Consider the following 13,621-nt stretch of genomic DNA (forward strand, 5'->3'; position numbering starts at 1 on the left):
AAACCCAAAGTTTCTTAACCAGCAGAGTACCTCCTAAGGAGTTCCATTTAATTACAAGATAGAAATGTCAGCTTTTAGAATTTATATGTTTAATTTCATTCCACTGCTTCTAAAAATATTGTAAAACACTTAGTAATAAATGCAGTTACTGAACATATTAAAACTGGTGAATAAAAGGTAGCCAGAATGTCTCCTGTGTTCTGTTACTTGTGCCTCTGGAAGGAATCCTTGACATCTTCCTTTCATTATAGCTTTAATTCCTTCTCCTCATGGGATTCATGCAGAACTAGGTAGCGATGATCTGAAGGTTTGTGCAGATGTTACTTTTTCTTTCTATGTTGTCAAAAGAAACAAGATCTTCCTAGAAGCTTTCCCTACTCTTCGTTGAGAGCTTTTGCTTTGATTTCCTGTGTGTTCTCTCCACCTTTGTTGCACAGCTCACACAAGTAGTATTGAAATAAGTCTTAAAGTGAGTGCACAGTTGCACAGTACTCAGTTCTGGCCTTAGACTCTCTTACACTGTGGTGATTGAAAGCATTCATGTAGCACAGAGAGAGGGAAACCTTTTCAACCCAAGGATTGCATTCCTTCATGTAGAAACTTTTGGGCAGTGCATGCTAGTGGTACGCCGGGATCAGAGGCAAAAGTGGGCAGAGCAATGGATGCAGGTCCTTTGTACAAAAGTCAGATTCCCTATGTTTGTTGGAGGTTTCTGGCACCTGCACACATTACACCAGTCTCTATCCAGGCAAGAAAGATTATCACACTTCACAGACATATATTTATGACAAGCAGAGACACTTGTGAAGGGTGTGAAGCTGGGGCTAGGGAGTGTGGCCTGCAGAGAGTCATAAAGGCCAGATAGAGAGACCCAGAGGGCCACATTTAGCCCCCGAACCTCAGTTTTCCCAGCCTCCAATATAGTAGAGCAACAGTGATTATTAACTTGCCTGGTGCTTAAGATTTACTAATGCAGGGCACTGTTATTAATTATTACATTTATATCTCACCTTTCGTCCAATAAGGCATACATGGTCTCCACGTCTCCAGCTCTTCAAGGTAGGTTAGGCTTAGAGATGGTGACTGGCCCCCAGGCAAGCTAATTAACTTCATCACCAAGTTGGAATTCGAAATTTGGTCTCCCAGGCACTAGCAGACTACCACCGTCTATATTTTATGAGAATATAATACCAGGAGTGTCAATAACATGGTGTGTCCATATGGTTCAGGGATTATTCCAGCAGCATTTTCTGTCCCCATCCTTGTTTTACCCTTTGGCCACCACCTACTAGGCTACAGCTTCCACTGGTGACATCTCTCATCTGGGACAAAAATGGGGAACAGTGCAGTTTAATCTCACTCATCCCATGATGAAGGCACATCTTTGCTTGCTGGCACTTGGCAGTCCCAGTACTGTGCATCTTTTTGCAAACTGCGTTGAGAGCCTTCTGGGTCTTCAGTCTGAGATTTGCATGTTCTAAATAAATAAACAAATAAAATGGCTCAATTGTACTTTCAACCCTATAAGTCTGCATATCAGCCATTGTTCCCTAATCCTGCATATCTCTATGCATCACATATTTTCTCCTGTCATTTTTGGTTTCCGCTTTCTGAGCCATTGGTAATCCAGGTAATGCATTAAATTTTAAGGAGCTCACATGCTATACAGTAATTGCATTAACAGGCCAAGGAGGATGGATGAGCCGTATGTTTGTGTGTATGTTGAAGGCTGAATGCCACTCCGCAAGCTAATTTTCCTGGCATTCTAAGTGTCTTGAGCAAATCCGTTGAGTGTATTAAGGTGACAGCTAACTGTATTAATGCCTTAATCACACATGACACCACCCCAACACTATGATGACACTGAAGTACACCGGGTGGGTGGAGCCTTTTAATGAGAGGGCAAGGCTTTTGTAAGGACACTGCGAATCATACTGGCATGAGAGGCAGAAGATGCAATGGCCTGTTTCACAGTACTGTCCCCAGAAGTAATACAAAGGAATCTGATGCATTATGCTCACTTCATACTGTTTAGAAATGATTAGCAACATTGCAAACCATCAATATGTCACAGTTATTTGTCAAATAAAAATATTGTTTCTGCTTGTCCTTTGATGATTCATAATTATTTGGATTTACTTTCTTTAAAATTTGTTTTAAACTTTTTAGTACTGTATTCTAAATTGTTGCAACTCACCCTAGACCTTATGGTGAAGGGCAAGTAATACCTTGAAATAATGATGATGATAATCGAAACTAGCAAATAAAAGGGTATCAAGTTTGTGGGCAACCTTTATTTGACTTCATTTCCTGAAACCTAGACATAGTGTTTGATTATTATTATTATTGTTATTATTTTTTTAAAAAACCTATTGGCTTTATTGTGGCAAGGTTGATAAGGCCCGAGTGTATCAGACTTTGCTGGTGCCACTATATAAAGCATTCTTAATACTTAATTATCAGGAAAGGGATGCTGGTACCTTTTACTTCCTTCTGAATGCATTTCCAATTTGTTTCACGGGTTATCTCTCTTACCCAGGCGTATTGATGATGACAAGGGAAGGACCCATGAGCTGGAGCATTCTGCTATAAAATGTATGCGAGGAATTCTCTACTGCTACATGCGCCAGGCTGATAAGGTAAAACTCTGCAATGTGGACACAAGCACACACTTAATTCTAAAGGATTAAGTTAATTGTAAGCATTAAAAATGTTCCGACTGGGAATCAAATTAAAAGGGCAGTGGGTGTAATGCCACAATGCAGCCTGCTAGGAAAGGTCAGTTCCCAGGCTCTGGGCCCAATGCGTTTAAAAGCTGAAGGCAAAGAAGTGCCTGATGTTGTAAACGAACAACTGAATATATGACAGAAATCCCATCTTTCAGTTGCTCTTGGAACTTAAGCAAACAACAGACGGGAGCTTGCTGGTTTAAGTAATGTTGAAAATGCAAAACAAGCTGGAACACTATGGAAAACATATACAACTGTTTTGGTATTTTAACTTTGGTATGTTTTAAAGGATTGTTCTCCCCCCCCCCCCGATTTTCTTATTTTATCCTTTATAAACTGCTTTGAGCTTTGTTGTTTTTACGATCAAGTGGTGTGTAAATTTCATGAAATAAATAAATAGACTATCAAATTATAGAGTTGGGAAATCCCCCCCCCCCCCGAAAACTGGTTTTGACAAGACACTAGAAGCTCCCTCCTTGTTGTCTTTCAGCCAGCAGGTGAAGACTGTTTTATTCTAACAGTCTTTTGGGGACTGACTTTTTTTTAAAGGAAAGGATTATTAAATAGTGCTGTGCTGTTTTTACTCTCTGTATTTTAATAGATCTGTTTTTATATTCTTTTAGTTCTATTATATTTTAATTGCTTTTTAACTATCTTATATGTTTTTAGCCTTTGGTGTTTTATCTGTATTGCTTTAATTTGTGTAAACTGCCTTGAATCCTAGTCTGGGGAAAAGGCAGGATATAAATAAACAACAACAACAACGACTTGTGGGAGCCATTTACAAGGCTGTTCTGTGAGCAGCAGGGAATGTGAATAGTCTGCTCTTTTCTGTGAATTGAAAAGTGGCATTTTCCAGTTCTAGGAGGGAACAGTTGATTTTGTTTGCTTTTGCTCCAGCCTTGTTATATGGCTCACATGAGTAGACTGCTTACATCAGCAGCGTTTTTGTACAAATTAGCTTACATTGTATGGTTGGAACTGACTGAGCCATGCAGCCAACTAGGATTCTTGAGATTTTAAATCACCTTCAATAAATCTCAATACATTCTTAAAAGCACCTGGGAAAGGAATTTGTATGACCTCTGTTGCTCAGCCATTCTTAGTGTTAGGAAGCATCTTTCTGCCATTCTGGTTACAACATGTGTCAACTGGTCCATTTCCAGGGACAATTCAAAATGCTGGTTATGACTTCTAAAGCTCTTTATGGCTTTGGGGCCCAAGTTACTGTAAATATTATATCTCCCTTTACAAACCTGGCCTGCTAAGATCCTCAGGTGAGCACCTTCTCTTGGTCCCATCAACATCAGACGTATGGTTAGTGGTGACATGAGAGAAAGCCTTTTCTGCAGCTACTGCCATATTGTGGAATTTCCCCCAAGGAGTGTTTAGACTTGCTTCTTTTTTGTTATCCTTCTGCTGGCAAGCTAAGACCTTCCTGTTTAGACTGGCCTTTGAAAACTTAGGAGCAGATGATGCTGATCACTGGGCTATCAGGGCAAACTGTATTTTAATGCTGGTTCTAAATGTAAACCACCTTGAATCCCAACTTGGGAAAATACATTTAATAAATATATAATCAATAAACTATATTGTGGTGTAACATTTGTGTATGGGATACACACTGAACAATTGGGGCTATCCCAACACTTTTCTGTCGGTAGAGAGGGAAACATGTCCTCAGAACAACATTGTCCAATGCAGTTGACTTGTATGAACTAGCAAACGAGCTCACCTTTTAATTTATCTCCTTTTAAATGCTGTTTGGGAGAGATTAATAATCTTTGCACATTTGCCATCTCTTTAGTTATGTGAGGGGAAAAGATCTTAAGGGATAACAAATACAGTCGTACCTTGGATCCCGAATGCCTTGCGAGTCGAACGTTTTGGCTCCCGAATGCCGCAAACCCAAACATCCAACGTGGCTTCCGCAGCTTCCGATTGGCTGCAGGAGCTGCGCCTTGGTTTCTGAACGTTTTGGAAGTCGAATGGACTTCTGGAACGGATTCTGTTTGACTTCCGAGGTATGACTGTATTTTTTTTTTTTTTAATAACATTGTCCCCATTCATTAAACTTTAAAAAAAAAAGCATGGAACTTTAAGAATGAATTCAGACCATGCTATTAAAAGAATGATTCACTTGACATGTCTTTTATTTATCTATCTGCTTTGAAAAATTCAATGTGACAAGGTCTCCTTTAAGTAAGGTATTTCTCTCCTTTCTGTATGGGTTGATTTGACAAGGTGCTGTGCAAACATCTTTGATAGAGATAATTCAGGAAAGATTATTTATGAGCTCATGTCCCCAAGAGGATCTTGTCTTGCTCTTCAGAAATGGAACAACTTTCTTTCCTTCCATTTACTCTGTATGTGGAGACCATTTTCCCTGTAATGAAACTGGAACTTGTTCCTGAAGCGTAATTATTGGATATTGCTTGAAGATAATGAAGGATGTTCCCATATAATAACTTTTTAAAGTCTTAGTTTCCTGCTAGTACTTTATCACGAGCAGAAAAGCTGGGATCAAAAAGCTACTTTAGGCATGCCCAAGCCTTTCACTTTTCTAGGTGTTCTTCCCCACCCCTCCCCATATATATATATTTAAACAGTGTAATAAAGTGAACCGTAAGAAACAAACTCGACCTTGTGTTAATCATGGTACATCAATGTAGAAAGGGAGGATGCCAGGGTGCCAGAACTACCTAGCATGAAGTTGTCAATTTTATATTGTTTTAGAATTAGCAGGGTTGGAGACTGTAATTGACCTCCAGGTCTCTTTTTCTTGTTATATCCTTCCAAGGCCATAGTATGATATAGTGGAAAAAGCAATGTAATACCTTCCCCTCCAGTTGTCTTCTGTCTCCCCTGGCTCCCTCCAGTCAACAAAGGTAAAAGTAACAGTAACATTAATTCCCTAAAGTTCAGTCTTTCAGATATTTCCCTCACGCAGAAGCTTATTCACAATCACTGCATGGGGTCTTCTGCATGCAGCGTATCTGCTTTACCACTGAGCTACGGCCATTTGCCAAATAAAGCAGCCTGGGCAGATAATTGCCTCCAACCTTCCCTGTGGGGCTGAAGCTGGGCCTCCACAGTCTTACAACTAGCCTTAACCTGCTGTCTAGATGCCATCATTCAAGTGGATTTTGTTTGAACATTCCAGCTAGGGAAATGGATGCACTCCTGACCTGTTATCTTGCAGACTAGGTGTTCATAGAAATATCACTGTATGGCTCAGTTTTCATAATTGATCTTTTCCATTTATGGACTTTGGGAAACAATATTTCTTTGTCTTATTTGAATCCCTCTCCCCTTCTCTCTCTCTCTCTCTCTCTCTCTCTCACACACACACACACACACACACACACTTTCTCCATATGTTCAGTCTTTGAGATACCTATGCATGCAGCTAACCTGAGAATACTCTGCCAAGAAAAGAATGCATTAAAATGATAACAAATAGGAAAGTGAATGTATTCATTAGTTGATGGCAGAGCTATTTAACAAGCCTATAATTTGTCTACCCAGGCTTGACATTGCACATCATTATCAAGAAAGATCTTTTCAAATGTTATGCTACAGTAGAACTAATTTCATTCCAGAGTACAAAGAGGTAACCAGTTGTGCTAATGGTGGCAGTCATTTACAGCATGGCAGTGTAAAAATCCAACTCATCTCGCCATATCTGATGAATTTTGAAGGAGTAATCTAATATACCAATAGTTACACCATGGCCTATATTTTCATTTTATGTATGTGAGCAATGTCAATATCTTGAGATTGAAGATGCCTGCAATAAGCTTCACTTAATCATAAATGGAATAGCACAAGTGAACTGAGTTTGCAGTCCTGTGTTTTCTCTAATTTTAGCTTTTAAGCTTTTGGTAAGCATAAGCTAAACACTTTCTGTAAGCTGTTATTTGATGGTGCACAGTGCCATGTTGAAGATAGCAATTCCAAAGCAAATAGGAATAACAAAAATGCATGGATAGCTATTAAGTAAATAGTAGATATACAGGTTATCTATCACATTTTATATATAATCTCTCCAAGGAGCTCAAGGCAACATATTTGAGGGTTTATCCAATTTTATCCATATCCTTTTGTGGGATAGGTCATAGGTGTGATTTTTTTTAACCCCACCTACCCTGTTATTACACGGGTGGCACTGTGGTCTAAACCACAGAGCCTTGCCGATCGGAAGGTGGGAAGTTCGAATCCCCGCAACACGGTGAGCTCCCGTTGTTCGGTCCCAGCTCTTGCCCACCTAGCAGTTCGAAAGCACGTCAAGTGCAAGTAGATAAATAGGTACCACTCTGGCGGGAAGGTAAATGGTGTTTCCGTGCACTGCTCTGGTTCGCCAGAAGCGGCTTAGTCATGCTGGCCACATGACCCAGAAGCTGTATGCCGGCTCCCTCGGCCAATAAAGTGAGATGAGCACCGCAACCCCAGAGTCGTCTGCGACTGGACCTAATGGTCAGGGGTCCCTTTACCTTTACCTTTACCCTGTTATTTAAAAATACCATTGCTATTCAGAACAAAAGATGGAGGGCACAAGGAGAAGGGGACGACAGAGGACGAGATGGTTGGACAGTGTTCTCGAAGCTACAAACATGAGTCTGACCAAACTGCGGGAGGCACTGGAAGACAGGAGTGCCTGGCATGCTCTGGTCCATGGGGTCACGAAGAGTCGGACACGACTAAATGACTAAACAACAACATTCAGAACAAAACAGGCCATACTAGACTAGATGGATCTGGACCTTTCCTCCTCCTCCTCCTCCTCCTCCTCCTCCTCCTCCTCCTCCTCCTCTTCATCATTTATTTACAGCATGAATGCTCTAGCAAATACCCAAGGTGTATCTCAATGGACCTGATTTAAGGCAGCATACTGCTAAACCATTTTCTCTGTACTTTTGAGCCCGAACCTCACTCAGATCCACTTCTGATTATTAGGTATATGTTTCTTCTTCTTGAACATGAGAGTTGGAAATCCTCATAAAAAAGTGTAAGGATACTTCTAACAGGCTGGGACCCTTAGCCCAATAGTGTGCCTGCTTACTTAGAAATTAGTCCCACTGAATTTAATGCAATTTGCCTAGTGTACATAATATTGTAATCTTAGTGGTGTGTGTGTTTGCACATGTGCGCACACACAAACCAGCACATTTTCTGGCATCTGTCCAAAACTTGTTAAATGCCTTTCTTCATTTTATACCAAGAATGGGGAAGCTGTGGCTCTCCAGTCGTCATTGGCGTACAAATCCCATCAGCCCTGTCAACATGGCCAATATGCTGGGATGGTGGGCATTGTAGTATACCAACACCTGGAAGTCCATGGATTCCTCATTCCTGCTTTATACTAATCCTGTAATATTTATGTTAATCCCCAAATAGCATGCCCCCCTAATCATTAAAGGTTATCAATTTTGCCTTTTTACCTAGTATTTTTAAATTGGTTGTCTGTTAACAGCTTCAGAGTTTAAGAACCTTGATACTGTTTCCTTCATTGTTTCTTTTTCTAAATAATTTTTTATACCTTTGTACTTAGTATTCCCTCTGCATAATGGTTGTCTTGAAATTTTTAAGCTCTGATCTCATGTGTATTAGAGGGAGATACAAATGATAGAGCACTGAAATATTATTTGAGGCCCATATTGCTTTGCTAAACTGATACAATCTTTACATGTTGAGATGTCTTTGGTATGAAAAAAAGATCAATGTTGATCTCAGAACTGAAGCTGCCAAGAGCATTTTCTGGAACTGGAGAATAAGTAGCTCTCTGTTGCACTTCCAATGCATTGTTTTGAGTATGCAGGCTTTTGTGTTAAATATATTTGCAAAGAGAACTTAGTAACTGCTGAAAGAGCCTTGTCCTCAGTGGAGGTTAGAAAAACTAAAATGTCTTTTGTAAGGTAGAGTGGCATCATTCTGAGGAGGAGTTGTGTCCTAAGCGGTGGTGACTTAATTAGTCAATTACAATGGTCAACAACAAATTTGTTGTCTGCGTTTTTTCAGTTGATTTAGGACAAATCTGATGCACTGAATCCAAAAATCACATTGGCTTTGCTCAATCAGGTCAAGTTTTTGAGCTATGGCCACATGTCTTTTTTATGTTTTTGTTCACATGTAAGCTTGTGTGGAGCATTTTAAAAGAAGTTGGTGGGGGTAAAATGCCATGTCGAATAATTGTTTTGATTGGAAATGATTATTTTAATGACAAGAAATATTCAGGTCCAATAGTTCTGGGTGATTATGTCGAAAAGGGATCAGTTTGAAGTCATAAAACTATGTCACTGACTGCTACTTCTGCGCTGTTGATGTGACTGGGATCAACAGAAAGAACCGGAGCAGCTTCAAGTATCCTGATCTTCAATCAGCACGTCATCTTGTAGCTCATTGTGATGAAATTCCAGTGCCTATCTTCGGAGAACTTCCTGACATTAGTGACGAAGATGCCTCCAGTGTTGAAGGACACATGAAGAAGAAGAAGTGGTTCTTGAAGATGATGCTCCACATCCATTTTCCCAAAAGGAGTTGAATGATCTAGTTCGCGACTTCAGCTTGTCAAAGGACTCTGCCGAACTGTTGGCATCCAGAGTGAAGGAAAAAAACCTCCTCTCTGACAGTGCTCTCATCAGCTTCTTCCGCAACAGGCATCAAGAGTACCTCCGTTTTCTCTCGGTAGAGAAGGACTTGGTGTACTGTGCAGATATTGCGCAGCTTCTGCTCAAGCTTGGAGTGCCACAGTACAAACCCAAAGATTGGAGACTGTTCATTGACAGCAGCAAGTGATCACTGAAATGTGTTCTGCTACACAATGGCAACCAGTTTGCCTCTATACCCCTGGCTCTCTCGAGTACACTGAAGAAGAACTATGAAGCAGTGAAGTATGTGCTGGAGAAAAATGGTTATGATCAGCATAAGTGGTTTATTTGTGTTGACTTAAAGATGGTGAACTTTTTGTTGGGACAACAGTCTGGCTTCACCAAGTACCCATGTTTTCAGTGCATGTGGGATAGTAGGGACCGTGCTCAGCATTACATGAAGAAGGACTGGCCTGTGCAGGAGAAATTGGTGCCTTGCAAAGAAAGGAACGTCATCAACGACCCTCTGGTGGACAGAGACAGAATACTCTTCCCACCGCTGCACATCAAGCTCGGCTTAATCAAGCAGTTCACCAAGGCTCTGGACAAGGATGGTGACTGCTTCACTTACTTGTGCCAGGCTTTTTCAGGATTGACCATGGAGAAGTTGAAAGCTGGCATCTTTGACGGTCCTCAGATCCATCTGCTCAACAGAGATCCAGAGTTTGGAAACTCAATGAACGAAGTGGAACTGGAAGCGTAGAAGGCATTTGTTCTGGTAGTGAAGAACTTTCTTGGCAACAATAAGGCCAGAAACTACGCAGAACTTGTCAGCAACATGCTGACTGCTTTCAGAAACCTGGGCTGCAACATGAGTGTCAAGATGCACTACCTATTTTCACATATGGACCGGTTTCCTGAGAACCTGGGTTCAATGAGTGACGAGCAGGGGGAGAGATTCCATCAGGACATGAAAGAGATGGAGACCAGGTATCAGGGTCGCTGGGACGCAGTCATGATGGCTGACTACTGCTGGACTCTGAAGAGAGACCTCCCTGCCGCTGAGCATTCCAGGAGTTCCAAGAAACGGAAGTTCAAGCCCTGAAGTTTGAAAAATGGTGAAGCAACATGCAATTTACATGTACTTACCTTTATCAATGCCCACCATTCAGTTTACAGTAAACCTGACCTGATGGAGAGAAACGGATGCCATTTCCTGATTCAGCAGTGCAAAAATACCCTAAATCAGTTGTAGAAATCTAGACATTTAAAAAAGTAAAAAATTGTTGCCCAGTGTTATGTTTCTATATAATCTTGTATCGTATTTGTTTTATTATTGTTAGCCTCTTGGAGCACGATTTGTTGGAAAGGCAAGATTCAAATTTGACAAATAAATATATAGAATCATGGAATTGTAGAGTTCGAAGGGTCCCCAAGGGTCATCTAGGCCAATATTCTGCCAATGCAGGAATCTCAACTAAAGTATCCATGATAGATGGCCATCCAACCTCTGCTTGAAAACCTCCAAGGAAGGAGGGTCTACTGCCTTCTGAAGAGTCCATTCCACTTTTGAATAGCTTTTACCACCAGAAAGTTCTTCCTGATGTTTGGTCAGAATCTCCTTTCTTGTAATTTGAATCCATTGGTTTGGGTCCTACCCTCTGGAGCAGAATATTTGAAGATGGATATTATATCTCCTCTCCGTCTCCTCTGATCCAGACTTTAACATACCCTGCTCCCTCAACCATTCCTCATAATACTTGTACTTCTGCCAAGGTACTTAAGGCACAGCTTATAATTTATAATTATGACAGAATCCAAGAGACATGACCCTGATCAAATATAAAGAAGTTGTTGGTTTGTTTGGAGCTTTTTTTAAAAAATGTAATGTTGTTTACATTGATGTGGGCAGTACTGAAACATATATTTTTTAGTGTAGTATCTATTTTATCTACCATCTATCTCTATCTATCTATCTATCTATCTATCTATCTATCTATCTATCTATCATCTATCTATCCATATCTTATTTGAGGAGTGAGGGATGGGTCACCTTTTGAAAGCTGTTTCTGGTTAGTAATCTAAGATGCAGATAGTCCAACAAAGCGGAAATAAACCTTTGAAGGCTCTTTGTGATGTATTATGGCTGCAACTGCCTTTTGGTGGAGTGGCAACACAGCACATTCTTGATTGCTCTGTGCTTTTGCTGAAGTTGCTGTTGGATACTGCTTTTACATTTCTATTGTAAGCCACTTTGCGTAATTGTTAGTTGGAGTGTACACAATGAAAATAAAGAAAATCATATAAATAATAAATGATACAAAAGGTGTTGATTGGGAAGATGAAATTCTTTTGGAATGCCAAATTTTGCAGAAGATTTAAAAAAAAAAAAATCTGCAAAAAGGGGGCAAATTGCCCATTGACAACCAAGCACTCATTGGGTATGTAATGCTGACTGGAGGAAATGGAAAACTGGGGAATGGAACATTAATGGAATCTCCTAGAAAAAGGCAAGATTTCATAGAATCCTCAGAAGGAGCACTCCACACTGCTACATTTTTATTTTAGTTTTTTGCAGATATTACGTGCTTTGTATAATTTACAAATATCAGTATTCTTTACAGGGGTATACTTTTGTTGACTTTAAAAAAATGATGGTGGTTGACCTCATTTGGTCATGTCAGCCTTTTACTGTTGATTGCATATGCCCAGGATTTATTACGTTCCATGTGGCAGTTCAAGTAAGTTAGAATTGTCTGTGGTTAAACAATAATAAAGATGGATGGATTCATAGAAGAGATTAGTGTAGTTCCTGATTGTGATGATAAAGCATTTGTGTCAGTTGTCTAGTGAAGATAGCTACCTTTCTTAGGGTAGCAAAATTACTCATTTTCATCACCTGCACCAAAGATCAATGAGATGAACCACTCAGTTAATTAAATATCTTATGTTCTCTATACACTTTCTATGTGGGGAGGAAAAAAAACCCACAGGCTAGGTTCCAGGCCAGTGTTTCCCAACCGGGGAGCATATGACCCCCTGGGGGCCCCCAGGATATTCCGTGGGGGCCACAGGTGAAAAATGTGTAAATGGGGGACCATAGCACGAGGCTAGAGGGGCACAGAGGGAATTGAGAAGTGATTGCGGGGCGGAATCATTAAAAAAAAAATCCTGAGCAATCCAGAGAAGGCCTTGGGCTTCCATGACCCCTTCCTTCCCCACTCACTTTGGGAGTCGGGAAGAGTCTAGACTGCTAGGTTTAAAAGGACTTCTCACATTGAAATCGCCACAGGGTATATTGGTTTTGCCACTCAGCTCGCTCTCCTTCAAAAAGGGGAACGGTGGAAAGACAGGGGAATCTGACCTGCTTCTGATCTCTCTGTAGTGTGAATTCTAGTGGGAAGATATAAAAATAGCTGGAAGGAAAGACCCCAAAATGAAATCAGTGGTTTTCGCCAAAGAAATAATAATAATAATGCCACATTTTCCATTGCTATGTGGAAATTGCATAGAAAGGGAAGGCTTTCCAGTCCATTGATGTGATAGGCCATTCTGGACCCTTAACAATCATGTGGAAGAAAGCTTATGTTTGGAGATGGATCCTGCCACCTCTGCTGTCTGGCTCTTATTCATAAGACTGGTAAGAATATGGGTTTTACCACTCCAGTAGGTGATCTTTAGAATTAGCTTTATATTTAGAATATAGTGTTTTACATTGCATAATGGGGTTTTTGTCTGATAAAAAAAGTTAATCCAACAATTATAATCTTCAGTGCCTTGTGATACTTTCATGATAGAAACATAATAATCTGTATATTTATTTAGGAGTATCATCTCTGTTTTCTCTCTCTAAAGGTTCAACAATATAAGCAAGACCCTAAGCCATCCAAATGCCTCCATTCTGTTTTCAGTGCCCACACAGGTGATGAAGTCTTGTCCCACAAGGAATATGGACATCTTCAGGTATGAAATAAAATTCTTAAATATACTTCAGGGACTGAGTGGCTTTGAGTATTGTTCCTTTCCCCTGCTGCTCAGTTAAAGACCAGAGTTCTTTAAAGATGTGCCAAACTCTGGAGCTTGGCAAATTGATTTTCCCGCTTTAACATACCAATAAAAGCAAGCTGTTTGTGGCCCAACTCTCTGCTGTATATCTTATTGAATAAAATAGCACTACAATGGCCAAAAGTTGCTTTCTTTGAAGCAACACAAGCTGTTGTCAGCAAGAAATTTCAGTATATATATATTAAAAAAAACCATTTGTATTATAAATAAAATTTAAGAACATCTGATGCTGTATGCTGT

General features: G+C 40.2%; 1 protein-coding gene across 9 annotated transcripts in view; it reads left to right on the top strand.

Annotated features, from left to right (window-relative positions):
* Nucleotides 1-13,621, top strand: part of PHKB (phosphorylase kinase regulatory subunit beta) — a gene marked incomplete at its 5' end in the record, with an annotated part of 153,240 nt that overhangs the window by 38,968 nt on the left and 100,651 nt on the right. For all 9 annotated transcript variants that reach the window (XM_081870167.1, XM_081870171.1, XM_081870166.1 and 6 more), the window contains 2 exons: nt 2,540-2,639; nt 13,172-13,279. In XM_081870167.1, the coding sequence (XP_081726293.1) occupies nt 2,540-2,639; nt 13,172-13,279 (208 nt within the window). The remainder of the gene's footprint in view (nt 1-2,539; nt 2,640-13,171; nt 13,280-13,621) is intronic.

The sequence above is a fragment of the Podarcis erhardii genome, assembly GCF_964252035.2.
Source record: "Podarcis erhardii genome assembly, chromosome: 7".
In the NCBI taxonomy this organism is placed as follows: Eukaryota; Metazoa; Chordata; class Lepidosauria; order Squamata; family Lacertidae; genus Podarcis; species Podarcis erhardii.